Source organism: Peromyscus eremicus, chromosome 6 (assembly GCF_949786415.1).
Source record: "Peromyscus eremicus chromosome 6, PerEre_H2_v1, whole genome shotgun sequence".
NCBI classification, from domain to species: domain Eukaryota; kingdom Metazoa; phylum Chordata; class Mammalia; order Rodentia; family Cricetidae; genus Peromyscus; species Peromyscus eremicus.
The window spans coordinates 67,747,866-67,775,401 of NC_081421.1; the positions used below are offsets into that span (position 1 = coordinate 67,747,866).

Consider the following 27,536-nt stretch of genomic DNA (forward strand, 5'->3'; position numbering starts at 1 on the left):
CGCGAGGCTCCGCCCTCCACCCGCCTCCACAGTAAATAGACCGGAGCAGGCGTGTGGGCTTGTGTAGTAATGCGCTCATTCTAGGTGAGAGGAGGCTGCAGCGTCCTGCCCTGGCCTGAGCGATGCTGAGACGCTGCGCTACGCGCCTGCGCACTCTTGGGGCCCCGCCTGAGAAGCTGCCGGGAGTAGTGTGGGTAAGTCCTGGGACGCCGCCGCAGCGGTCGGTCCGAGCAGGGAGACAGCAGGACCGAGGCTAAGCTAACACCGGCGCTTGGCTGTAACGGGGTGCAGGGGCTCTTCAGCCCTGAGATTCGAGTCGGGAGGAACCGGAAGGGAACGTAACTCAAGGTTGAAATAGGTCAGCAGGGATAGGACCGCCACTACAACTGATAAAATAAGGAAGAAGGTTAGCAAGGTCACCCAGAAACACCATGAAAGAACCAGCCAACACAGAACCCTGGATAAGATCATCAGGATCTAATCCCGATGGTCTCTGATTCGTTATAACCAATTTGGGAAGAGGCTTCTGTCAGAATCAATTATGCCCTCTCTAGCCCATTTTCATCGCCTTAGAGGATGTTATAAGATTAAATGAGATCGTTTAGCATACCTGGAATGTAAGTCTTAATTCCCTGCCCTTATTTATGTCCCTACCTTGTTTCATTGATGTAGTCAGTACTTGTTGAACTCCAACAATATTCCAGGCATAACTGGCCATTGATGGTAAGACATATTACAACAGTTAGATAAGTAAAAAAGAAAAAAACGTTCCTCCAAAGGAGTTTCTGGTCTCGTTTGGGAGAATGGGGTCAGTTTGCCAAATTCAAATGCCTGTATCCTTTGTGTCATTATAATAAATAACTAAGGAACGACAGAGAACAGCTCTGTGATGAGCAAGAACCAAAAGAGAACTTTGGTTATTAGGTGACTGTGGCATCTCTCTAAAGCTAGACAGTGAGGGTTTGAGGTATAGCTCAGTGATGGACACACACACACACACACACACACACACACAATTTTAAAAGAATAGTGAATGTATATTATTAACCAGGTACCGTCGTGCCCACTAGAAAAGAAAATGCACTGTGCTAAACTTACACAATATGAATTAGTTTCTTTAATTACATGTTGGTGCCTGGCAGTCTGTGCTGAAAACAATTAAGCGTTAGTATTTACAGGCTTTATGTCTTTAAGGAGGCATTAAAAAGTCATAACTTTTCTTACAAGTCCAACTTTCATAAATGTATAACTAAAGATCAAGCGTGACCTTTCCTCTACTGAAAACAAAGGGTAATGATTATCCCTAAGGCCCATCGTTCATTCATGACTGTGCTATGGATTTACAAGTGTGTTTACCGCAAGTAGCTCTTAGTTCTCACCTCTTTGAACTGAAAATTGAGTTGTTTCCTACCACATTGTCCATCTAAGATAACTCAACATGCCTTGAAATTGGTAGTTCCACTCTCATTCTCTCTGATCCACACTTTCACATTAAAAAATGTCTTTTCCTTCTAACCAGGCCATCAAATCCACAGCCCTGGAATCATCCAAGACTCATGTGCCTTCTCTTCCCTGAAATTAGTAACGCCCCATTTCCCTGGGTTCTAGTGCTGAATGTCATTTGTGTAAGCATTACAGCTCGGATGGAAAGGTATCCCTGCAGCCAGAAGCCAAGGAATATCACAAAGTCACACTGCACAACAAACCTCACACAAGAGATTTATTGGGAGGGGAAAAAACCAGGAGGGTGGCTGCCTCTGCTCCAACAGAAAACAGCAGCAAACTAAACAGGACAGAGGGCTTATAGAGAGCTTCTTCGGAAGGAGGTGGAACTTTCCAGGGTGGAGCTTTCCAGGGTGGAGATAGGTGGGATTTCATGTCAAGAGATTGGGCTTTTTGCTCTGCAGGATGGGGGCAGGGGCCAGCAGTTAGGGCAGTTAGAGTTTACTGTGGGTGGAACCTGGCAGTTGGGGGGGGGGGCGGGGCTGGCACCTTCAGTGGCTCGAGGGGCTTATATTCCCCTTTTTTTTTTGTTTATTATTAATAAACAATCAGGTCACAGGAAAAGGGGCGATGTTATCATTAGACTACTTCTTGCTCTATCAGGGCATTGAGGTTCTTTGGGCAATTTTTTTTTTTTTTCGTCTTTTGAGACAGAGTTTCTCTGTGTAGGTTTTTTTTTTTTTTTTTGTTCCTATCCTGGATCTCGCTCTGTAGAACAGGCTGGCCTCGAACTCACAGAGATCTGTCTGGCTCTGCCTCCCGAGTGCTGGGACTAAAGACGTGCACCACCACCACCCTCTTTGGGCAATCTTGATCTTCATCAATTTGAACCTTTTCTTCTTATTCCTCTGTACCTAGTTCAACTTTGGACCATAACCTACCTAGACCTTTATAACAAGTCTTTGGCCACTTTCCCTTTTTTTCTTACATTTTAACTTCTCCTTTTCACTTGATAAAACTTTCTAAAAACCAATGTTGTTACTTTGCTAAAGGCTCATTATGGAAAAAGACATTTCAAAACTCAAGTATCACCTTCATGATTTTTTACATGATTGCCTTTTATTTAAAAAAGAAGAAAAATAGTTTTTAAATTTCTGTGTGTTGCCTCATGTATGTCTCATGTGTGGCAATGCCTACAGAGGCCAGAAGAGGGTGTTGGGTCCTCTGGTACTGGAGTTACAGACAGCTGTGAGGCCATGTGGGTGCTGGGAATTGAACCTGGGTCCTTTGGAAGAGCAGCCAGTGCTTTTAACCACTGAGCATCTCTCCAGCCCCATGATGGCCTCTTTAAGTAGCTTCATCCTAAGTAAAAACATGTGTGACATAATAAGCCTGATGTGCTACTGATGTCCTTCTGTGTTATATAAATATATATAGTGTAAAGGATTTTATTATTACTCTAATTATATATTATGTTATTTATAATATTTAAACATACATCTGTCTTTGTCCTTGTGCTACCTAAAATCACCTTTCACACTAATTTTTTAAACCATTGATTGACCTAGAAGGTTAGATTTAAGACCTGTGGTGTGATCCATCTTCTATTTTGTCAACCATATCTTGCTGTGCCTCTCTCCTCTGCACTTTCTGCCCATGAAGGTTGAGATCCTAGCAGTTCTCCAGTGTGTCATGTAGTCATTTTATCCGCTGTGTCTTCGCTTAGCGTAACCCTAGTTCTCACTTTTGTGGAGGCCCACAAAGATTTCCTAGTGAGATCTGAGCTTGCTTTACCCAGCAGAGCTGCATTAGAGGATGGCTTGACCATGTACGTGGTTACCAGGTGTTTGGAAGGGCCTGGACTTGGATTTGCGGTGTGCTTTGATCTAGCAAAGGGGAGGTGTTTTGCCCTGCCCCTTGGCATTCCTTTAAAAAGCCCTTTAGAAGAGACAGAAGGGGCCAGTGGATAAGGATCCAGGCCCTCCTGAGTATCCTGTGTGTGGTGGTATTGTGTTCCCCAATATATCGTGCACCCTAATAAATTTATCTGGGGTCAGAGAGCAGAACAGCCACTAGACAGACATAGAGGCCAGAAAATGGTGGGACTTACACCTTTAATCCTATCACTTGGGAGGCAGAGATCCATTCAGATCTCTGTGAGTTCAAAGCCACACTGGAAACAGCCAGGCATGATGACTCACGCCTAATCCCAGGAAATGATGTCAGGAAGTAGAAAGGTATATAAGGCGTGAAAACCAGGAACTAGAGCTGGTTAAGCTTTTAGGCTTTTGAGCAGCAGTTCAGCTGAGATGCATTTGGATGAGGACTCATAGGCTTCCAGTCTGAGGAAACAGGATCAGCTGAGGAATTGAAGAGGTGAGGAAGCTGTGGCTTGTTCTGCTTCTGTGATCTTCCAGCATTCACCCCAATACCTGACTTCAGGTATGATTTTATTAATAAGACCTTTTAGGATTCGTGCTACACCTGTGTTTCTATCTGTCTCTCTCCCCTCTATCCTTCTATCTCAATATTCTCACTTCTCCCTCCTCAAGAGTACCCTGGAGTAAAAGTGGGAGCAGGTCTCCTACACATTTTCATGAACTTTAGCTGCAAGAAATCCCTTTTTTGATGTGTGTGGTTTGTTTGTTTTAAGTGTTCCCCAAAAGCACGTGCATCTATCTTATGTGTGTAGTAATATTTCCCCTATCTGAGGCTGTTAACACTTAAAGGCAGGACCTAGGTCTTGTCTTTTTGTCTTTCCTGTCCCTGGTATAAAAACAGGGCACCTAATAGAACTCAAGAAAATTTATTAGATTTTATTTAAAGGTTAAAATCAGACTGGGCATGGTGGAACACACTTTAACTCCAGCACTCAGGAAGAAGTAGGTGGAACTCCATGAGATACTGTCTCAAAGGAAAAAAAAAAGGTTTAAATTAGGTAGGAGAGCCCAGGGAGTCAATCTGATTACTAAAAGTCTTCAATTAACTGTATTTCATTAGCCCATAAAAGGATGTTAGAATTGATCAACTCAGGTTTCCTACTTAAGAAATCTGAGAGGGGACAAGACACTGTGAAGACACGATGACCAAGGCAACTTATAGAAGAAGGTGTATATTGGGGGCTTACAGCTTCAGAGAGTGAGTTCATGACCATCATGGTAGGGAGCATGGCCGCAGGCAGGCAGGCAGGCAGGCAGGTAGGTAGGCATGGCGCTGCAGCAGTAGCTAAGACCTTACATTCTGACCTGCAAGTAGGAGGCAAAGAGAGTTGACTGGGAATAGCATGAGCTTTAAAAGTCTCAAAGCCCTCCCTCAGTGACACACCTCCTCCAGTAAGGCCACACCTCCTAATCTTTCCCAAATAGCTCCACCAACTGGGAACCAAACATTAAAATATATGAGCCTGTAAGGTCCGTTCTCATTCAAACAACAATTCTGCTCTTCCAGAGGACCCAAGTTCTGTTCCCAGCACCTCATGGGATGGCTCACAACTGCCTGCAACTCTAACTCCAAGTGATCTAATGCTGTCTTCTGGCATCCACACATACATTGCCTACACTCACACAGACACATACATAGAAATAAGAATTATATATTTTTTTAAATGGTGGTAACTGGAGAAATGGCTCAGCAGCTAAGAATGCTTGCCACATGAGCATGAGGACTTGAGTTTGGATCCCAGTACCCATGTAACAAGCTGAGCATAGCCATTTGAGTGGGTAACACTGTGGCAGGTAGAGATAGGTAGATACCCAGAGCGTTCTGGCCACCAACCTAGTTCCAGTTTCCATGAAAGATCCTATCTCAAAGGTATAAAGTGTAGAGTAAGAGAGCAGGATGTAGGACATCCTCCACATGTATGCCAAGCACACATGTGCACATACACACACATTTGGTGACACTAAGACTAAGAACATGAGAAAGATGGTGGCGCACGCCTTTACTCCCTGCACTCAGGAGGCAGAGGCAGGCGGATCTCTGTGAGTTCAAGGACAGCCTGGTCTACAGAGCAAGTCCCAGGACAGACTCTAAAGCTACACAGAGAAACCCTGTCTCAAAAAAAAAAAAAAAAAAAAAAAAAAAAAAAAAAAAAAAAAACAAGAAAGTGAATACTAAATAATTTTAAATGGCAGCACAGAAAAAAATTATTCCCCAGATTATGAGTATATTAAGGAAAATTGTATTTGAAGAGCTTGGGGGAGGGGAGGCACCAAAGGGCAATACCAAGAGCTCTCACTCATACATGAAAACTAAAAAAGCTAATTTCATAGAAGCAGAGAGTACTGGTTGCTAGAGACTAGAAAGGGGAGAGGGAATAGAGAGGCTGAATAACCAATAGCAAAATACAGGCACATAGGGGTGTAAACACTACAGCACAGATGGATGGTTATAGTTTGTAGCAATTTATTATATATAGGTGTGTTCTTTTTTTTAACAGGGTCAAATTGGTGTCCTACCACTGAGTTGTATCCCCAAGCCCTAGCCCTATTATATACTTGTGTGTCTGTGTGTGGTGCATCCATCACATGCATACAGAGGCCAGAGGCCAGGGCAGGCTGGCAGATACCCTCCTTTATCACTCTGCATCTTTTTTTTTAAGATTTATTTATTATGTATACAACATTCTGCCTCCATGAATGGCTGCACACCAGGAGAGAGCACCAGATCTCATCATAGATGGCTGTAAGCCATCATGTAGCTGCTGGGAATTGAACTCAGGACCTCCTGAAGAACAGCCAGTGTTCTTAACCTCTGAGCCATCTCTCCAGCCCATCACTCTGCATCTTACTTTTGCCTTAAGACAGAGTCTTTGATTGAGCTAGAAACTGGATGTTTTGACTAGGCTGGCTGGCTAACAAGCTCTTGGGGATCTACCTGTCTCCACAAGCTCAGTGCTGAGTCATAGACACGTTCAGCCATGGCCAGCTTCTATGGGTGCTAGGGATAAAAACTCAGGTCCTAATGCTTACAGACAAACCCCTCTTACCCACAGAACCATCTCCAAGCCATCTCCCTAAGCCCCTATTCTGTAGTTTGTAAAGGACTAAAAGAAAGACATTTGAAAGTTATAGCACCAAGAAATGTTAAATGTTTAAAGAGGTGAAAATGTGCCAGAAGTGATGGTATGCACCTTTAATGCCAGCACTTGGGAGACAGAGGTAGGTGGATCTCTGAGTTCAAAGCCAGCCTGGTCAGGCAAGGTTACATATAGTGAGACCCTATCCCAAAATAAATAAATAAGAGAGACAGGAAGGAGGTGCTGTGCTTGCAAAATGTGCAAGCTGGGTAAAGGTACCTGCTATCAATCCTCAAGACATGAATTTGATCCCTGGGACTCCCATGATGGAAGAAAAGAACTGATTCCTGCAAAGAGCTGGCAGGGTGTGGCACACACCTTTAATCCTAGCACTAGGGAGGCAGAGGCAGGCAGATCTCTGCAAGTTCAAGGCCAGCAGGGTCTACATAATGAATTCCAGGCCATCTGGGGCTTTGTTGTGAGACCTGGTCTCATAAATAAAGAAATAATAAGATTTTCATGCTAGGCAAGATTGTACATGCCTGTAATCCCACATTTGGGAGGCAGGAAGATCACAAACTTTAGACCAGCTTGGGCTAAACACCCTGTTTCAAAAACAAAATAAGGTAAAACCTTTCTTCGTTTTTGAGATTGTATTTTAATTACAACATTTCTCCCTTCCCTTTTACCCTCTAAGTCCTCTCATATACCCCTCCTCACTCGCCTTTAAATTCAAAACCTCTTTTATCTTCGGTTGTTTTTGCATCCTTATATGTATTTATATATACATATATAATCTCAGATATAACTGTTGAGTCCATATTAATGGTGCTTGTATGTATGTTTTCAGCACTGACTGTTTTGGACTGAACTACCTACTGGTGTGCTCTTCCCTGGGAAGAACCACCTCTCCCTCCCATTGCCAGCTTTACTCAGTTGCCTGTAGTTCTTAGTGTAGGGTTGAAGCCTCTTGGGCTGCTGCTCACTGTGTGGTTTAGCATGTCCGTTGCTGTCATCCTTGTTCAGCTCACATTTGGGCAGTCATGTGCTGAGACTTTACTGATATCTACTAGGAAACACAACCTCATGGCAAAGACCTTGATCCTCTGGCTTTTACAATCATTCCACCCCTTTAAAACTTTTTTCATTGAAAAATTAAAAAGTAGATGGCAACTTCAATGGGAATGAGCAGTATAAAAAGAGAAAAAAAAAACCTAATGAATGAAGTTTAAAATTTTGGAACTATGCAACGTTTTTTGCTGCCAGAGGCTTGCCAGAAATATGTAAAATCAACTACCTTAGCAGTGTAAATCAGGGTGCAGTACGTGAATCAAAGAACTTGGAAGAAATACATTGATGTTTTACCACAGTTTTATTTAGAGGGAGAAATAATGGGTAGAGTTTTTCTGTCTTTCCCAGATTATCTAAACTGGGTTCTGAAGGGATGAGCTGATCAAAGAGGCATAGAAAATGAAGTTACTTATCCTGAGCTACAGGCAAAATGTGATTTGTTTGTTTCCTCATGTCTCTAGTACCATAAAGTCAGGACTTCCCATTTATCTCCATGGAAGGTTTTTTGTTGTGGTGGTTATTATTTATTTAGTTGGTTGTTTGTTTGTTTGTGAGTGGAAGTTGGGGGGCAACTTTGTGGACACTTTTGTTAGTTCTCTCCCCCCACCGTATAGGTGCCAGGGAGCCAGTTTAGGTCATCAGGCTTGGTGCAGGCACCTTTACTTACTGAGTCATCTCACCAATCCAGTTTTTAATTTCATATAGTGCTAGAGACAGGTTCCTCTGGTCTTCCTATTGAACCAGGATTGGAGCCAACCCAGGACCAGCAGAAGCTGATTCTTCCATCAGTGAGTGCCGAGTGGTATTTTGATGTCAGGGGTGCAGTCCAAGTGATACATACATTAATCAGAATGGATTGATAATGGTGACTAGAAATAGAAGACCACATAGTTGAACCCTTCTGTAACCTAAACTGCCTGCGATTTCTACTGTCCTTTCCTGTCTGCTGTCTGTGAGCATCTGTTTTATGCCCCTTCATAGATCACACTCTGTCTTCCTAGTCCCCCCACATTTCGGTTGTTGACTGGAATGGTGGCAATGCTCAGTGTTCCAGAGAAGCATCATGAGTGGAAGTCATAGTTACCATGACACCAGCCTCTCTCCTCGCAGCCTCCTCCTGTCCCTCTTGTATTCTTTCTTGTAATTAACTGTCATTGACTCCATGGTACCATTTGTACACCAGGGATTGACTGTAGTGTTTATCCTCTTCCTTCATTTGCTTTATGGAAGTAGTCTCTGAGTTCTGCTTTATGATCCCTTAATTTTCACTGAGTTACCCTAATACCCCAAACCCTCCATTTGCAATCATGGACATTACCATTCTCTTTCCTATTATGACTAAATCTGAGCATGTCACTCCCTGCTTAAATAATCTGAGTGCTGTGGGATGGTCTGTATGTCAAATGTGTTGCTGATTGGTCAATAAATAAATCACTGATTGGCCAGTGGCCAGGCAGGAAGTATAGGCGGGACTAACAGAGAGGAGAATTGAGAGAACAGGAAGCTGGGTGAGAGAGACACTGCCAGCCGCCACCATGACAGCAGCATGTGAAGATGCTGGTAAGCCACGAGCCATGTGGCAAGGTATAGATTTATAGAAATGGATTAATTTAAGCTGTAAGAACAGTTAGCAAGAAGCCTGCCACGGCCATACAGTTTGTAACCAATATAAGTCTCTGTGTTTACTTGGTCAGGTCTGAGTGGCTGTGGGACTGGCGGGTGAGAGAGATTTGTCCTGACTGTGGGCCAGGCAGGAAAACTCTAGCTACATCTGAGAGTGCTGCAGAATAATTCAAACCAGTTAGCTTAACATTGAGGCTTTGCCTGTACCTCTATATCCTTCTGTTCCTTCTCTTACACTGTGACATTGCCTAGCTTCTTTCAGACCTTAATTTCATCATCTTTAAAATGGGGATAATAGTTCCTATTGCATAGAGTATAATAAAACCCTTTAAAACTGTTTCGTGCCTCTTTTACGTTTGCACACATTTTGTTTTGCCGTTGCTGCTTGTTTGTTCATTCTTGTTTTTACATACACTACTCTTTCCAGATGGTTAGTTTCTACTTATCAATATTCATGTCAAAGAGCCAAATACTGAACCAAATTCTACCATTCCCTTGTGTTCCACCTTCCCGTGTGTCACAGTTAGGGTCTCTACTGCTGTGAAGAGACACCATGACCATAGCAACTCTTATAAAGAAAAACATTTCATTGGGGTGGCTCACTTACTGTTCAAAGGTTCAGTTCATTTTCATCATGGTGGAGAACATGGAGATGTATAGGCAGACATGGTGCTGGCAAAGTCGCTGAGAGTCCTACATCTTGCCGGCAATAGGAAATGGTCTGAGACACTAGGTGGTATCCTGAGCGTAGGAAACCTCAAAGCCCGCCCCCACAGTGACACACTTCCTCCAATAAGGCCATACCCATTCCAACAAAGCCACACATCCTATTAGTGCCACTCCCTATGAGATTATGGAGGCCAATTGCATTCAAACTACCATACCGTGTGTCTCTCACCCGTCCATTTCTCTGTCTCTGGTGACTGGCTCACCTGGGCTTAATGCTATCTCTGCCAGTAACTAGCTGGGAGAAGTTGGGCAAATCACTGCCCCTTTGTCATTCTCTCATTTCCATGAAGGGGTGTAGGACAAATGAGCTCAGACGTTCCCAGCCATGTTGAAGTGATCATCTTCTAGCAGTAAAAAAAAAAAAAAAGAACGGCATGGTAGCCTTAGGAAGTTGTAGAAAATAGAAAATAGTATATACCTCCTGTTCTTTCTTGTCTCTGCCTTTTAGAGGTTATTTTCTTCTGAGAAAGTCATTCACAAGGACTATGGTCTCCCGAACCCCAGCTGGAGCAAGGACCTAAGACGACTCTTTGACCAGTTCATGAAGAAATGTGAAGATGGTTCCTGGGAACGTTTGCCTTCATACAGACAAAATCCTGTTCAGATCTTTAAAGAATTTCAAACCCGTTTTGTTGGTAAGAACAGCCACTGTCCCGTAAATAATATTTGAACATCAATGTAAAGTGTAACAAACTGAAGCACTAATTACTACTTAAAGCGAAGGAAGAGCCAGACATGGAAATTCTTCCACGTCTAGAATTCCTCTCAGTAGGCTGAGGCAGGAAGATCATGAGCTCAAAGCCAGCTGGGGTCACAGAGCAAGTTCATGACCATCTTGGGCCACACAGTAAGACCCCTTTTCAGGGTGGTGAGGAAGGAAAAGGGGGGATGGGAAGCAAGGAGGGACTGAAGGGGAGAGAAAGGAAAGAAGGGAGAGGGGAAAGAGAAAAAAAATAGTACTGGGGGTTCTATCGTCCCTAGTTTTTGTTTGTTTGTTTGTTTTGTTTTGTTTTTTTCCGAGACAAGGTTTCTCTGTGTAGCTTTGCACCTTCCTGGAACTCACTCTGTAGACCAGGCTGGCCTTGAACTCACAGAAATCCACCTGCCTCTGCCTCCCGAGTGCTGGGATTAAAGGCATGCGCCACCACCACCCAGCCGTCCCTAGTTTTATAGGCAAGAAATCTCACTATATTTTGTGGATTGTGGGAGAACATAAAACATATTATCAAAAATAAGATAATCCTAACCTGGCATCTTGATAATAAAAAAGCCTACTGAGAGGAATTCTAGACATGGAAGAATTACCATGTCTGGCTCTTCCTTCGCTTTAAGTAGTAATTAGTGCTTCAGTTTGTTACACTTTACATTGATGTTCAAATAATATCAACAATCTTTCTCTTTATCTCAAATCTGGCTCCTTCTCTTTGAGAAGATCAGAACACTTGAATTACCCTCTGTCATAATGAGGGTTACTATTGCTGTGATGAAACACCATGACCAAAAAGCAAGTTGGGGAGAAAAGGGTTTATCTGGCTTACACTTCCACATTGTAGTCCACCACTGAAGGAAGTCAGGACAGGAGCTCAAGTGGGCCTGGAACTTGGAGGCAGGAGCAGAGGCCATGGAGGGGTGCTGCCTATTGGCTTGCTCCCTATGGCTTGCCAGTCCGTTTTCCTATAGAACCACCAGCCTAGAGGTGGCATCATCCATGATGGGCTGGGCCTTCCCCCATCATTCACTAATTAAGAAAATGCCTTACAGCCAGATCTTATAGAGGCATTTCCGAAATGCTCCCTCCTCTCTGATGACTCTAGCTTATGACAAGTTGACATAATAGCTTGCGTCAAGTTGACATAAACTAGCCAGCACACCCTCTAGTCTCTCAGACTTTAAGCCCAAAGACAACCTACCTCATACCCAACACTCACAAATTACACTTCCCGTCACTCTGGGGGTTTTTTTGTTTGTTTTATTTTTTAACATGCTTTGTATTAAATAACTATTTTAGTTAATTCTTTGAGAGTTTTATACAATATTTGATGACTTCTAATTAACCCTTAATGTTTCTTGACAGCCTGTCTCCTGTTTTCCTAGTCTATTGACTCTCTGGCTCTTCTGGATGCCTGCTCCTGACTCTCTTTCTACTCACACCTCTAATTCTTTCCCATCTCACTCTCAGCAGGTCTTGCTCCCTGTTTCACTAACAAAAGCCAGCAGAAGAGCCTTTCCAAGCTCTCACCACCTCTTGTCCCCTCCTCTCTATACCTGAGCTTGGTCTGCTTCTATGCTGCATGAATGAACTGACCATAAATAAGGGTCTTTGTGCACTTTCTTCACTTCCCTTGGCCTGCTCGTGACGTTGCTCCCTGCCACATCTTTCTCAGCAGCAGACAGACCTGCCACAACTGCATTAGTCATCCTCATCTCTCAGGAACACTCCAACATACCACCATCAGACTCTCATAGAGTGTACCCATTTCTCAGTACATAATACTCTTTATCATTGTAATCCCATTCGATCTCATGGCCTTAGGAGCCATTCAGAAGCTGATCATTTCTCAATTTAATCATTCGAACTTAGTGTCCTGGCTTGTTTTCTGTTGCTGTAAACACCATGACTTAAAGCTACTTGAGGAGGAAAGGATTTATTTTATGTTTGCTGCTTACAACCAGTTGTGAAGGGAAGCAGGAACAGAGGAAGGCTGCTTTCTGACTTACTCTGGATGGCTTTCTCAGCCTGTTTTGTTATATCACCCAGGACCTAGGAGTGCCGCCGCCCACAGTGGGCTGGGCTCTCCCAAACCAATCACTTATCAGGAAGATGTCCTTCAAGCTTAACTATTAGCAGTATGATGGAGGCTGTCCCTCAGTTAAGGGTCCCTCTTCCCGGATGACTTTAGCTTGTGTCAAATTGACAGAAGTACTAACTACCACACTTACCTTCATACATGTTTAGATTGAAATTCTGGTTCTACACAGCATAGAAAACTGTAAGCTTGGCAAAGTGCTTTACCTTTGCCTGTGTTCTCATAGCTGAAGGACTAAATGAAACAGAAGTCAAATTGCTTTAACCAACAATAGTTAGTCATTTTCAGGTTTCTATTTAGATTCTTCAGTTTAAAGCCAAGAATTATCCTATCTTATCAATAAAGGAAAAAATTAACTTTCAGGCAAGTCACATTATTAAATTTTAACTATTAAATTACTTGAAAGTAAATTTTAATGCTGGGTATGGTAGAGGATGTCTATAGTTTCAATACTCAGGTGACTCAGGAGGATGAGCATTTGAGGCCATCCTGGACTACACAGTGAGACCCTGTTCTAACTGAAACCAATCCCCACCCCAGTCCACAGGACTAACTTTTTTAGAGAACTTGACTAGTGTGCACAGAGCCCTGGGTCTAATCCCTAGCACTATAAAAATAGTGTTGTTGTTTTTATTAAAATTATTCTAACATCACACAGTTCATTGAGTGCCCATAACCTGATACAACCTGGCTCCTGCCTGCTCAGCTTTGCTGAGATGATCTATGCATGGAAATTATTACCAATCTACATGCCAATTTGGGTGGCCATTGTCCCTTTTATAGTATAAAGTCGGTCCTCTCACCTCTTGTGTCTCCGTCAAAGCCCTCCTCCCACCAAGAATGCCAGTCTCCTGTTGTTCCTTTACAGCCTTCCGCGCTATCCAGTCTCGGGCTTTAACCCAAATATGAAACCCTGGGAATCTTGTCAACGGGGGTAGAAGCTCAAATTCTATTACAAATTTGTTTTGCTTATTTTTCTCTTTTTTTTTTGTGAGATACCTCACAATTTGATAATCTTAACCAGAAATGTTGAACTCTTAAGCTGATTTCAGGAGTCACAATGGTTCTAACTCAAAGGTGGTGATTTATTGGGATTAACTAGTTGTTTCTAATTCAGGATAATGGGGTAAATTCACATCTGCCAGGAAAACTATTTCCTTACATTATTCATTTTCGTTAAAGTCCATTTAAACCAGATTTATGCCCAGAAGAATTTCTGTCTGCACCTCACTTTTTCACTCAGTTTCCCAGCATTTATATGCTTTATTCACTAATTCCCGTGTGTGTTGGTACTTCGTTTTTTTACTCTGTCCATATATGTTTACATGTATGTGTTTGCTGTTCTAGAGAGTTTATGTTCTGTTATATTCTGTTCAGGTTTTTCTTGGTTTTGTTTTAGTTTGTTTTGAGACAGGGTTTCATGAAGTCCAGACTGGCCTCAAACCACCAAGTAGCCTTGAACTTCTAATCTTTCTGCTTCCACCTCCCAAATGTCAACATTACAGTCATGCACTACCACACCCTGTCTTATGTGGTGCTGGGGCTTGGGAACCCAGGCCTTTGTGCCCGCTGGGCAAGCACTCTGCTAATTAAACTACATCCTTAGTCACTGTACTGTTTCTGGTGACCTTTCCATTCATGTCTTGGGCATTTTGATCAGTTATCCATCCACATATGATTTTATCAGGGTACGGGGATTAGTTCTGTCATGGCGTTTTTCTTATATCTGTTTTTCACCCTCCTGTCTCCATACCCCTATTTCTTTACAGACCCCAGGTCTATTACGAGAGAACAACAAATATCAAACGCCCAACAGTTCAGCAGAAGCTTAGAGGAAGGCCTGGGCTTTGAGTATGTGATGTTCTATAATAAAGAAGAGAAGAGGATGGTTTGCTTGTTCCAAGGAGGTCTTCACCTGCAAGGGGTACCTGGGTCCGTACTGTCCTAGCAGCATGGAGCTGAAAGAATTTTATTCTCATATATCCAGGGACTACAAAGACAACATTAAAATGGCAATACAGATACATATTTATTCATATAAAAAGATGTTTATAACGTACTATTGAATATTATCTATATTGGTTAAATTTTAAATTTTTAACATAATATTAAATGATGTATATAATATATTATTATAGGACGTAGAGCAACAGAGTATAATGAACACATTTACAGTGGTTTGGCCATGACTTGATGGTAGTACTAAGGGCCTTAAGGTTTCTTCCTTCTATTTATCTTCACTTACTAAACTTTAAAGATTCCTTTTATTGTTACTTTAAACTCTGTGTGTGTGTGTGTGTGTGTGTGTGTGTGTGTGTGTGTGTGTATGCACATATGAGTGCAGGTGCCCAAGGAGTGTGGAGGTGTCAGATCCCCCTGGAGCTAGAGTTGCAGGTGGTTGTGAGCCACCCAACATGGGTACCAGGAACTGAATGTGGGTGCTCTTAACTGCTAAGCCATGGCTCCAGCCCCACTTTGTAAACTTTTAAACAAGGAATATGTATATATACAAGCATAATGTTTCTTTTAATTAAATTTTAGCTTTTTCATGCTGTAATATGATTTTCTACTAAGCTCCAGTTTTATTACAAGTATCCTTTCTGCTATGAACAAAGGAGATGGCTATTATTTAACATTAAATACACTGAACATGAGGTAAATGTTATAAGACACTTGAATAATTGATATCTTGAGAGGCTACTTCCTGAACTTCTGAAACGTTCTCTTCTGCTGCCACTGTGACTAGATTCCTTCATGGAGGTGCCATTGCAACCATCATCGATATCACTACTGGCATGTGTGCACTTGCCCAGGGAGTTGCCATGACTGCCAACCTCAACATCGACTATAAAAAGTAAGTCTGAAATAATTCCCCTTATGTTCTCAAGTCAGATTCTCCAGCAGCAGATCCTGAGTCAAGGTCTATGTCCGTTACTATCAAGGAAGTGCTCCCAAAGGACTAGCAAGGGAGATGGAGAAGCATGGGAGTGAAGGAGCCACCAAGCCTGAGCTCTCAAAGTTCTGTAAAGAGCAGCATCAGCCAGACTGCACAAAGAAATTAGGGAAGAGAAATTCATGCTTCAAAATCATCCTTTCCATCAGCAAGGAAGCTGGAATCTATGCGAGTTATACATGGGGACTGAACTGGCTCTCTGTGTTTGAGTAAAGCATCATCTAGGGAAATAATTTATCTTTATTTCTTATTGACTTGTATATATGTGAGAGAAGGTACATGCCATGTTGTATAGAGAGTCGGAGGACAACCTGTAGGAGTCAGCTGTCTTCCTTCTAACATGTAGATCCCACAGAGTAAACACAAGCCCTCAGGCTCAGCAGCAAGTGCCCCAATTAGCTGAGCATCTCATGGGCCTGTGGAAATACTTTTTTTAAGTTATAAAAAATATTCAATAAGATCTAGATGGAGCCCAAATATTCCCTACATGTTAAAAAAAAAGAAAAGAATTTCTCATAACATATTTCTCATAACACAGAGAAATAGAATGGAAATAAGATGAGTTTGATATGCATCAAAAGCAAAATTCATTCAGCATGATCTTCACCATCCAGCTACAGTCCTACACCAAACAACAGAATAGCTTCCAGCAAGGAATGAAGAATGAACTGTAGGACAGAAAAAAGAGTGTTAGGACAAAGGCTTCAAAATAGGAAGTCTCCAAGGGAGGTTTTAATAGAATATGTGAGTTACTAAACATCTCTTTACATTTTACAAAAGCCATGTTACTTGAGCATTAGTTTTTGGAAGCCATGCTTCAAAGATTATAGTTTCTTGTCTATATAATACTTAGGTGTTTTGTACTAAGGTTATCCTATAGAAAAGTTTATTTCAGAGGTCAGCAAACATTTTCTGTTAATATTTTATATTTGTACTCTGTGACACAGCTTTTCAACCTAGCTGTGGAAGCACAGAAGCAGCTGTAGATAGTGAATAATGATAGCTGTGTTCCAATAAAACTTCATCTATAAAAAGCAGTAGCCAGTGGGCTGTAGTTTGCCAAACCCTGGACTGTTTACCCAAAGGTCCAGTTAGAAAAGAGACAGAGCTACTTGTCTTCTTTTGTAGTTCCCTCTGTCCCTTACTTCCCTCAAACAAAAAACAGAGATTTGCACCCAGCAGTGGTGGCACACACCTTTAATCCCAGCACTCGGGAGACAGAGCCAGGTGGAGCTCTGTGAGTTTGAGGCTAGCCTGGGCTACAGAGTGGAGATCCAGGACAAGCACCAAAACTAAACGGAAAAACCCTGTCTCGAAAAACCAAAAAGAAAAAAAAAAAAAACAAAAAAACAGAGACTTACTATTTTAACTTCTCCTCTCTAGTGGCCAATAATGGTAACTTCAAATTAAAATTATACAAAATTGAAATTTATCATCTAAGAACAGTCAGGAAAGGGTGTCCTAAGCCCCTCAGGCTCCCACAGATGTGAGTCTACATCCATTCTTTTGCATGTAAATATCCAATTTTTTCATTTGTTAAAGAGACTGTATTTTGTCCATTGTGTATTCTTGACACCCTTGTCAAGGATCAACTGACTATGAAATTGGGGAGATTACTCAGATGGTAAAGTTATTGCTGTGCATGCATGAGGGTCTGAGCTCAGAACCCCAGCACCCACTTTTTAAAAGTTAGACAGAGCATCACATGACTGCAGTTACAGTGCTGGGGAGGAGAAGGTAGGAAGATTCCTGGGGCTTGCTGACCAGACAGTCTAGCAAGGCAGTGAACTCTAGGTTCAGTAAGACCCTGGCTCAAAATATGAAATAGAGAGTGGCTGAGAAAGACACCAGACAGTGACCTCTGTTTTCTCCATGCAGTCACTCACACTCAAATATGTACACCACAACAGGAACAGTAGACTGTATATGAATGGGTTCACTTCTGAACCCTTTGTTCTGTTCCATTGATTTATATATCTATCTTTATGCCAATACTGTGTTTTATTACTCTGGTCTTGTAATGTATTCTGAGATCAAGAAATACTATACTCCAGCTTTCTTCTTTCTCAAGATTGCTCTGATGGGATTGGTTTTGTTCCCACACAAGTCACAGAATTGCCTTTTTAATTCTACAAAACAAAAACAAACAAACAAAAAATGCCCCTGGAATTTTATGAGGGTTGCAGCCCTTTTACTTGTAAAAAGCAAAACCTCACCTTAGCCATCTCAATTTCCAGCCAGCCAATCTATTTGAACTATTCCCTGGTCTCTAAGTACATTGAGATGGACGAAACAGCTCAGAACTGGTGGAGCTGAAAGGGGCCGTGTCTGAGCCAACAGCCACCTCATGACATAGCAGGCCAGAAGCTCTCCATTGGACTTCCTGATTTTATGTGGCAAAAGAGAGATACTCAAAGACATTCTTCCTTCAACCTGAGCATATTCTGCATCAAATGCATGCATGCATACATGCATACGTACATGCATAAGTGTGAGTATCAGGCTAGAGAGACAGTTCAGCAGTTACACCCGTGCTGGGTAGCTCACAACCACTAGGGGCTCTGACATCCTCTTTGGGCCTCCATAGGCACCTTTACATACATAGCATACACATACACTTATATAGACATATACACAGAAATACAAGATAAAAGTAAATTTTTAAAAAGCTTTAAAAAGTATCAGCAAAAACAATAAATAACAAATTTAGATCCTCAACGACTTTAGATATCTTTATGGGATAATCAAATGCATACTACCGTGTAAGATGCTTAAATAAATTAAAAGAAAAAAAATCACAAAAAAGAGAAAATAAAAAGAAACTAAAGATTATTAATTAGATTTACTGTGGAATTTAATAGAATTCTTATGTAAAGGTGTAATTATTTAAAAAAAAACAAAGAGGCTATTTAAGTGCAACTGAAAGTGACCAGAAATGTAGAGCTAAAGAAATTACCATATAGACACAATGCCCATGAAGTTCAAAACCTTTTCTTTGAATCTATTTAGAAATTCAAGCCAGGTAATGGTGATGCACAGCTTTAGTTCCAGTACTCGGAAGGCAAAGATCTCTAAGTTCAAGGCCAGCCTGGTATACAGAGTGAGTTCCAGGACAGCCAGGGCTACACAGAGAAACCCTGTCTCAAAAAAAAAAAAAAAAAAAAAAAAGGAAGGAAGACTCAAAACCACAGCCCAAGCTTTCTTTTCATTTTCCTGTTGTAACTGCCTCACCTTGTGGCGTGTCTGTATATCACTGCCACAGGAAGGTTCTGAAAGCGAATCCACTACAGTTATTTAAAGCAGAGCTTTGCTCCTCCTCTTTAAAGAAAAAGAAGAATGGGTGGAGGCATCCCTATGGCTTTTGTCACCCTAATGGTTTACATTTTGTTCCTTCTCTACCCTTCAGAAGTTCAGATCGATGTGTAGCAGTTGGTTTCACACTCAGGAAGCTTGCTTCTCTAAAATGTACAATTAAATCCTGCCCTGTGTTTTCAATGAAAATTAACTTACATCCTTTTTAATCTCGTGGTTTTTATAATCACTTTTCACTACAAGATAGTTCCTTCTTGGTTAAGATTTATTCCAGATTCCATTCAACAGGCCTGTATGCTCCATGGTGGTGGTCAGCATTACTCCCCGACTCCATTATTTCAATGAGTTATTCAAGTATATCCCACAATTTTATTAACATTCCCAGAGCAGTCAAACCAGTGGCAGATATACCAAGCTCAAATGGCAAAAGGAGAAGCAGAGTTCCAGTCAGACTGACGTAGATTCAGTTTGGTATAGCATTGGCTACTCTCTGACCCTCAGATGGTTCATCCAATAAGAGATGAGAGCACTTTTTCTAGAAGGGTGTTAGAACTACTGAAGTTTTCAGAGATGACAGTTTAATATGTTGAATAGTGGCTTGGAATCACTTTAAGAAGGAAGAGAGAAAGAGATGCTTTGAATCCAATATAGAGAGGAAAGGAGTTGAGATATAAAGGGAACAAGAAGGGATCAAAAAGGAATGAAAGCTCTAATAAGAACCCCAGAACAGTGGGAAAAAATTGGCTTAAAAAATGCTGAGTGAGTATATTCTGGTCTAGAATGAAAGAACAACACAAATCCACAGAAAATACAGTAACTGTCCATCAGGATAAATAACAGTAAGTCTGTACAGCTGGCCTAGAGAAGTTATAGAGCTCTTAAAAGCATCAGAGACAAAAGAGCATCCCTAAGAGAGCTGTTTTGGAAGCAAGAGGGCGCCATCATCCTAGCAATAAACCTCCCACAGCAGCAGAAGAGACTCAGCAGTGAACTAGGCCAGTCTAGAACCATGCTCCCAGCATGCTGAAGTTCAGAGGGCAAAGTCAAGTTTTCATTGAACCAAAACTTGAGAAAGGTTATGGAAAAATAGGACAATGCCCATGGAACATATCGAAGACTGCCACAGAAGGAAGGAACGCAGGGACAGAGTGACCAGAGGCAGAGTGACAGCAAAGGGGTGAGCAGATAAATGGTGCGTGTGCAGAGCATGGGTCTCAGCAGCAAGACAGATGTCTGCATCCCGGAGAACAGCAGGAAGCTGAAGCAATGACAGAGTTGGGGAGAAGGCGAACAGAATCCCTTGTGTTTTTCAGTAGGGAGGAGATTAAAATGAGTGATCATTAATAGAGAAAGCAGTAGAAAAGGACAAAGAGGAAAAAGTCAGTGTTTAAAACAAGGGGGAGAAAGTTCAGAAATGTGAATCAAATAGGAAGCAAAGTAAGATAGTGCAGCAGCAGACAGTCAGTATACTGACTGACCAGACTGTCAGCCAAGACAGGTCATAAAACTGAGTCAAATGTAAAAAGCTGAGAAGTATGTGAGACATTTAAAAATGATACAGAAAAAAAAAGGGTTGTAAGTTTTTTGTTTGTTTTTGCTTTTAAAACAAGGTCTCTCTATATAGCCCTGGCTGGTCTAGGATACCATATATAAGCCAGGCTGGCCTTGAACTCACAAAGATCTTCCAGCCTCTGCCTCCTGGGATCAAAGTTTGTACAACTGTACCTAGCCTGATACAGAAAAGTTTTAAAGAAAGGAAAATACGTGAGACAAAAGCCAACCAGAAGAAAACCGAGGTCAGCAAAAATGAATTTGTACCTAAAATACGTAGTAGTAGGTACAGAGAAAACAGCTTCAAAATAAGGAATCAGTCTGGGCATGGCAGGAACAGCTCCTACCTTAGCAAGGCAGGAGAGAACTCCCAAAGTTGTCCTCTGACCTCCCTTGCCAGCATTCCTGGTGAAACATACATGTCTGCCCTTACACATTTAACACATACAAAATAAGTAGATAAACAAATAAAGAAGTTGGGGAGGCTGGGTAGATGGTCAGAGGTTAAGAGCACTTACTTGCAGAGGATCCGAGTTCAGTTCCCAGCACTCACATTAGGTAGTCACTATCTGTAGCTCCAGGCCCAGGGGATCTAGTGTCCTTTTCTGGCCTCTCTGGGGAACTGCACTCACCTGCACAAACTATCACACAGATAAACAAACATAATTTTAAGATATTAAAAAGAAACTTTAAAAAAAGAAAAAGAGATGCTGAACAGGTAAGAACCAGATATCCCCAGGACCTTGACAAATTTGGATAGACGCCAATAGAAGAGCAAAGCCTGATATCTATATCAACGGGGTCAGGAAAAGCTAATGGACTGGAATGTTAAAGGTAATGGGAGGGAAGACTGGGCCAGGGGGCAATCACAGTGACAACTTCCTTATGTCTTAGAGTCACTTCATCCACATGGTGGTGCTGTAGGAACAGAGGACATTTCCATGTTCTACCTTTTGCATCAACCAACAGAACTCTGACCTTCAAAGAAAGTTTTTTTTTCATTGTGGTACTCTAGCTCCAGGATTCCCCAAATGACTAGCCACTAGTCACATGTAGCTATTTAAATCTAAGTATAAGTTAATTAAAATGAAATAAATTGTAAGATTCAGTTTCTCATTTATACTAGCCACATTTCAGGTGATCAGTAGGCACATGTAACTACCACATTGGACAGCTCAGCTCTAGGACCTTTATATCATCATAGCACTGGCTTAGAATAATAAGGCTGTCACCAGACAAGTACTCTAAAAAGAAGTAGATAAGAAAACCGTTAATTATATGTATGTATTCATTATGTCTAGAGCGGGATACAAGTGTACCATAGCATGCATGTGGAGGTCAGAGGCCAACTGGTAGGGTCTCCCTCCACCATGCAGGTCCCAGGGATTGAACTCAGGCCATCAGGCTTGGCTGCAAGAGTCTTTACCTACTGAGCCATCTAACTGGCCCAAGAAATTTTGAAAATAGCAGAGACACTGACAAGGACTATTCCATGGCCCTGTTTTCACTTCTTTCTGCTACTAGCATCAGACTAGGCTCTGGATGTCCAAATGGGAAAGTCTGCCAAACAGCTGGAATCCCTAGTGATCTCTGAACTGAAGCCCAGAAGGGCAGTCTGGGACCATATGCCCAAGAAGGCCCAGCAGGCAGGAGTGTCGGGGGAAGGAAGCCGGGGGGAGAGGAGACACTGTTGGTGTCCAAGCCCTTAAGGAAAGGTCCAGCTAAGTGGTCAGCACTCACTAGCATAGGCTATGTATCCACCCTGCCGTGCACCTGATGGCCTTTTTTCTCCCTTCTGCAGACCTATCCCCCTTTGTTCTGTTGTGGTGGTAAACGGCCAACTTAGTAAGACTGAAGGAAGAAAACTTTTTATTTCCTGTGATATCCAGAGTATTGATGAGAAGACTTTATACACATCGGCAACAAGTGAGAAGCTGCACTGTCTCCGGGAGGTTGGCCTGGGTTAAGGTTTGGAGTTGGGTTTGGTTTGAGTGTTTGTTTGAGACAAGCTTTCATATAGCCTGGGATGGCCTTAGAATTGCTATGCAACAAAGGATGACCCTGAGCTGATCCTCCTGCCTCTACTTCCTGGGTACTAGAATGACAAGCTTGAATCATCCTGCCACACCTGGCTTAGGTTGGTTGGGTATTGGGTTTTTTGTGGGGGGAGATCGGGGGGTTAGGGGTGTCAGTGCTGGATCAAACCCCAAGGCTTTGTACAAGGCAAGCACCCTGTCACTGAGCTACGGACCCAGCCCCATGGCTAAAGACATTCTTACATACTGCTAGTGAAGGACCTATTTGCCAATATCCATTCCAATTGGAGGTGAGATAACATTTGATCTAATTCAGAACTGTATCTCATAGGTAACATAGGGGGTGCTATGGTTAAAGTATTGGTGCATCCCTCACTTCAACTGCAAAAGAATGAGCAAAGCTTTGACTCACTTCAGTGGAAAACTGGTTAAAGAACTACAGTTCTTCCCTAATGTATGCCATAAAAATACTGTAGACTGGTTTAGTACCATAAGCAAAAGTGAGAAAAGTCTGAGGTGAAGCAAGCTCATTAACATACACTGGGTGAGAACCACAGGGGTCAGGGCAGAAGTCCTTCCATTTCTTCCCTCCCCTCCCCTTCCCTTACACTTGCCTCCTTCCTCTCCTCCCTCCCTGTATTTATTCTAAGAGCCATTATGTAGACTTGATGTGGTAAGCCCAGGGACATGGAGACACACACACACCAGGAAGAGCAGCAACAGTGGCCAGCAGCGTCAGAGTCTGGACAGGATAAGGAGGGTATATGCACGAGGGAGTAGCCCACCACAGGATGCCAGAGCCCAAGGAAGGTGTCCCTGGAGCATGGCAGCGGTGGTGGGAGCAGGCTCACTCTGACACACAGTCATAGGTATGGGGAAAGTAACAGTTAAATCCTGTGGTTGCACGGGAGACACTCACTGGACATGTGTGTTTTCCCATCTGTTGTTCTTTCAAATAGTATAATACCTTTTGAAAAATCATTGTATGCATACTTTGCTAAGATATTCTCTAATAGTTTAGAGAGAGAGATACCTTTGTGCCAACCTCACAATTTTTCTATAAGCTTGAAATTGTTTCAGAGTAAAAAAAATATGAAATGGAAGGAAAGGCAAATGTCTACAGATTATTTGCATGTGCATAGACCAGCTCTTGAAAGGTGCATGGGTGACTGTTCTGGAAAGGGGACTGGGTGGGCAGTTCACTGTAGGCGCTTTGTACGTCCTAAGAGTAAAGACACAGGAAATGATTACCAGGAATGGAACTGAATTTTATGGGTCCCAAAACTTAAAAGAAGCCCAATTTAACAAAGAGAGAGAGAGAGAGAGAGAGAGAGAGAGAGAGAGAGAGAGAGAGAGAGAGAGAGAATTCAACATAAACATGAAAACTTAGTTAGGATGTGAAAAGAAGCCACAACTTATTTCTGCTGACTTAGAGATGCAGGTTCCTTCCTGCTGAGATCTCTATAGGCAGCTTGCCAGAAATCTCACCTAGAAATGTCTCCTGTTTGTGCTTTGAGCAATGCATCCAACGGGGACTTTGCAGGGCCCTGGAAGCCTCAGCTTCAGATGCACACAGCTTACACAGCACTAGTTACATTTTCAGTTTTTATTCAGTGCACCTCAGATGTACATGTTTATACTAACTTGAGTTATGACATGATCCTCACTGGTATATAACTATTCATCTTTTATTTATTCATCTACTAAACTTAATAATAAATAATACCCTAGGGCCTACCACCAAACAGGAACCAGACTCTTATCATATTTTATCTCTTCATAACTGCTGTCCTCATCTTTTCTTCCTGCTTAATGATAACTCTTGAATTTAATAGCTTGCACTATTTTGTAGCTTCTAGCTTTTATTTTTTAAATTTCCTTAAGGATGGTTGAGCATGCATGGTGTGGGGGCACACACCTTTAGCCCCAGCAATCAGAGGCAGGTGGATCTCTGTGAGTTTGAGGCCAGCCTGGTCTACAGAGTGAGTTCCAAGACAGCCAGGGCTACACAGAGAAACCCTGTCTCAAAAAAAAAAAAAAAAGTTGAGTGAAATGGTTCATACCCATAATCCCTGCATTAGGGAGTCTGAGGCAGGGGGATTGTGAGTTTGAGGCCGGCATGAGCTATATAGTAAGACTCTCCCTCAAAAAAAGAAAAGAATAGCATACATCTAAGGGAAGTATTCTTTAGTTGTTCATTTTTAACTTTGTAGAAAAGAGATTGTGGCCGGTGACTTTTGGGGGCTTTGGTTTTCACTGAATTGTATGTTGCTGAGATTCATCCAAGTTCTGGGCTGTATTGTTCTCTTATTTCTGCTTCCGAGTAATACTCCATGAGCCACACACTGCGTTGATGTTGCTTGTCTGATAATGGGCTCTGCTCCTGCTGTGTGTGTTCTTGCCGGTGACCTCCACAAGGCAGGAGTTTGGCCTCTGCTCAGCAGCAGAGTTTCTGGCTGTTGGGTATGTCAGTGCTCAGCTGTGCACAGGAGCCCACCTCGTCCCCAAAAGCTGCCCCCAACCCTGTCTTCTCTAGCAGTTGACAGTCAGCTTTCTCAATTTTTTACTAATAAAAGGTTTTTAAATGGAATTTTTTTTCCCCTTTTGAGACAAGATCTCATTATGTAGCCCAGGATGGCCTCAAACTCACAGAGCTCCACCTGCCTCTGCCTCCCAAATGCTAGGATTAAAGGTCTGCATCACCATGCCTGACTAAAATGGGATCTTAATGTCATTTAGATTTTCATTTCCCAGGTAACCTATAGAGTTTTTCATATGTTCACTGACCATATTTGTTTCCCATTCTGTGAAATTCCCATTGGTTCGTCTTTCATTTTTTCTTGTTTTTACAAATTTGCAGAAATTCTTTAGTTAGTTTAGGTTAAGCCTGTGTTGGCTAGGTAGAAACTACATACATCTTTCAGTGTGGAAGATGGTTTTATTTGCTTTAAAGCATCTCTTTTTAATGCCAGTGTAGTCACATTTAGTATTTTTTTCCCTTTTCAAACCCTGTTTAAGAAATCCACTTTCACTGGGCGGTGGTGGCACATGCCTTTAATCCCAACACTCGGGAGGCAGAGCCAGGCAGATCTCTGTGAGTTCGAGGCCAGCCTGGTCTACAGAGAGAGATCCAGGACAGGCACCAAAACTACACAGAGATACCCTGCCTCGGGAGAAAAAAAAAAATGAGCTTTTCACAAGAATGATGGGTAAGGGAGCAGGAAAGTGGCATTAGTGGTCTAAATCCACAGTCAGTTTGCAGCTCCATTCCAAGTCTTTCTAGTCTAGATTGCTTCTGTTGCTGTGGTAAAACGCTCTGACCAAATGCAGTGTAGAGAAAGAAAAGGTTTATTTCAGCTTACACTTCAGTTCACAGTCCACCAATGAGGGAAGTCAGGGCAGGAACTCAGGACAGAAACCATAGAGGGACAGTAAGCAGGCTCACGCCTAGCCTTAGACAGCCCAGAGCTACTTGCTTCCATAGACCAATCTGATAGGAGCAATCCCTCAATTGAGACACCCTTCTCGGGTACCAAGACTGTCAGGTTGACAGTTAAAGCTTATTAGCACACTCACTAAACCTTCCATATCAGTTGACTAAGTTGTAAACTTACTTCTCATTTCCTGGCTTCCTCTTGATAGAAGTATTTATGAATCATGAAGTAGTAGAGGACCTGGAAGAGGTGAGGGAAGGTAATGACTTTGACAATCAAAAGTTGATTGATTTATTTTTGAGGCAGGGTGTAGCTAGAGTTTTCCTGCCTGGCCCACAGTCAGGACAAATCTCTCTCACCCGACAGTCCCACAGCCACACAACCAAGTAAACACAGAGACTTATATTGCTTACAAACTGTATGGCCGTGGCAGGCTTCTTGCTAACTGTTCTTACAGCTTAAATTAATCCATTTCCATTAATCTATACCTTGCCACATGGCTCGTGGCTTACCGGCATCTTCATATGCTGTTTGTCATCATGGCGGCTGGCAGTGTCTCTCTGACTCAGCCTTCCACTTCCCAGCTTTATTCTCCTCCTTGTCCCGCCTACACTTCCTGCCTAGCCAATGGCCAATCAGTGTTTTATTTATTGACTAATCAGGAACACATTTGCCATACAGAACATCCCACAGCAGCAGGGTCTAGCTGGCATGGAACTCACTCCGTAGACCAGGCTGGCTTTGAACTCAGAGATCCACCTGCCTCTGCCTTCCATGTGCTGGTATTAAATGTTTGCACTACCACCCCCAGCCAAAAGTTGGTTCTTAAGTTTTCTGAGAAATGAGAATAGAAAGATAGAGATACAAGAAATCCCTTTCTAGTATCTTTCTGCTTGGTCTCATCAAATGGAAAACAGTTGACTTACAATTATCTGTTGTTTTGTTGGTTTAGCTTTATTTATAAAGCTGGATCCTGACAAACGTTTGACATAAAAGAACTTCTGGTGAAGTCCACACTGTTCTGCATGAGGTCCTCCTCCAGAAGCGGCACCTATCTCCCTCCACTCCTGTCCCAGCTGCTGAATCCCCAGGAGAAAGCCTGGCTCACAGACCCTTCAGGACAGCCTCTGAAACACAGGGCTGCAGGAATTGTCCACCTTCCAGACTTTTTCATAAGAAGCACTCCCTGAGAGAGTCTCAGCGGTCATCTGTATCCCTAGGACAAATATGTGGTCCTGAAATGTGAACAGACTTCAGAGCTAACAAGCACAGCACCTGCTCCACAGCAGACTGCAGAAAAAAGACTGTATTGAAACTTTCACTGTAAACATGGAAGTGGAGTGGTGTGTGTGGAGTGCACATGTGCATAAGCACGTACTGTGTGTGTACTGTGTGTTATCAAGCGGGTTTGTTGTATGTGAACAGACATCTTTCTGGCCATAATAGGGAACACAGCTCATTGCTATGGGAATGGATCCCACACATCTGTTGTCTGGGATCCTAGAGATTAAACCGTTGTTCATTTTTACCTTGGCCTGTACTATTGTATCTTACAGCACT

General features: G+C 42.4%; 1 protein-coding gene across 1 annotated transcript; it reads left to right on the plus strand.

Moving 5' to 3' along the window:
• On the plus strand, nt 1–27,504 carry Them4 (thioesterase superfamily member 4). The gene is made up of 6 exons (XM_059265790.1): nt 1–194; nt 10,332–10,518; nt 14,460–14,622; nt 15,437–15,544; nt 22,308–22,432; nt 26,929–27,504. Exons 1-6 carry the CDS (start codon nt 123–125, stop codon nt 26,967–26,969), a joined length of 696 nt encoding a protein of 231 aa, XP_059121773.1. The 5' UTR covers nt 1–122; the 3' UTR covers nt 26,970–27,504.
• The last annotated feature ends 32 nt before the right edge of the window (nt 27,505–27,536 follow it).

Coding starts and splice junctions, on each gene's coding strand:
- Them4 (XM_059265790.1), top strand. CDS start 123: ATGCTGAGACGCTGCGCTACGCGCCTGCGCACTCTTGGGGCCCCGCCT. Junction 195..10,331: donor AGCTGCCGGGAGTAGTGTGG/GTAAGTCCTGGG, acceptor TCTGCCTTTTAG/AGGTTATTTTCTTCTGAGAA. Junction 10,519..14,459: donor ATTTCAAACCCGTTTTGTTG/GTAAGAACAGCC, acceptor ATTTCTTTACAG/ACCCCAGGTCTATTACGAGA.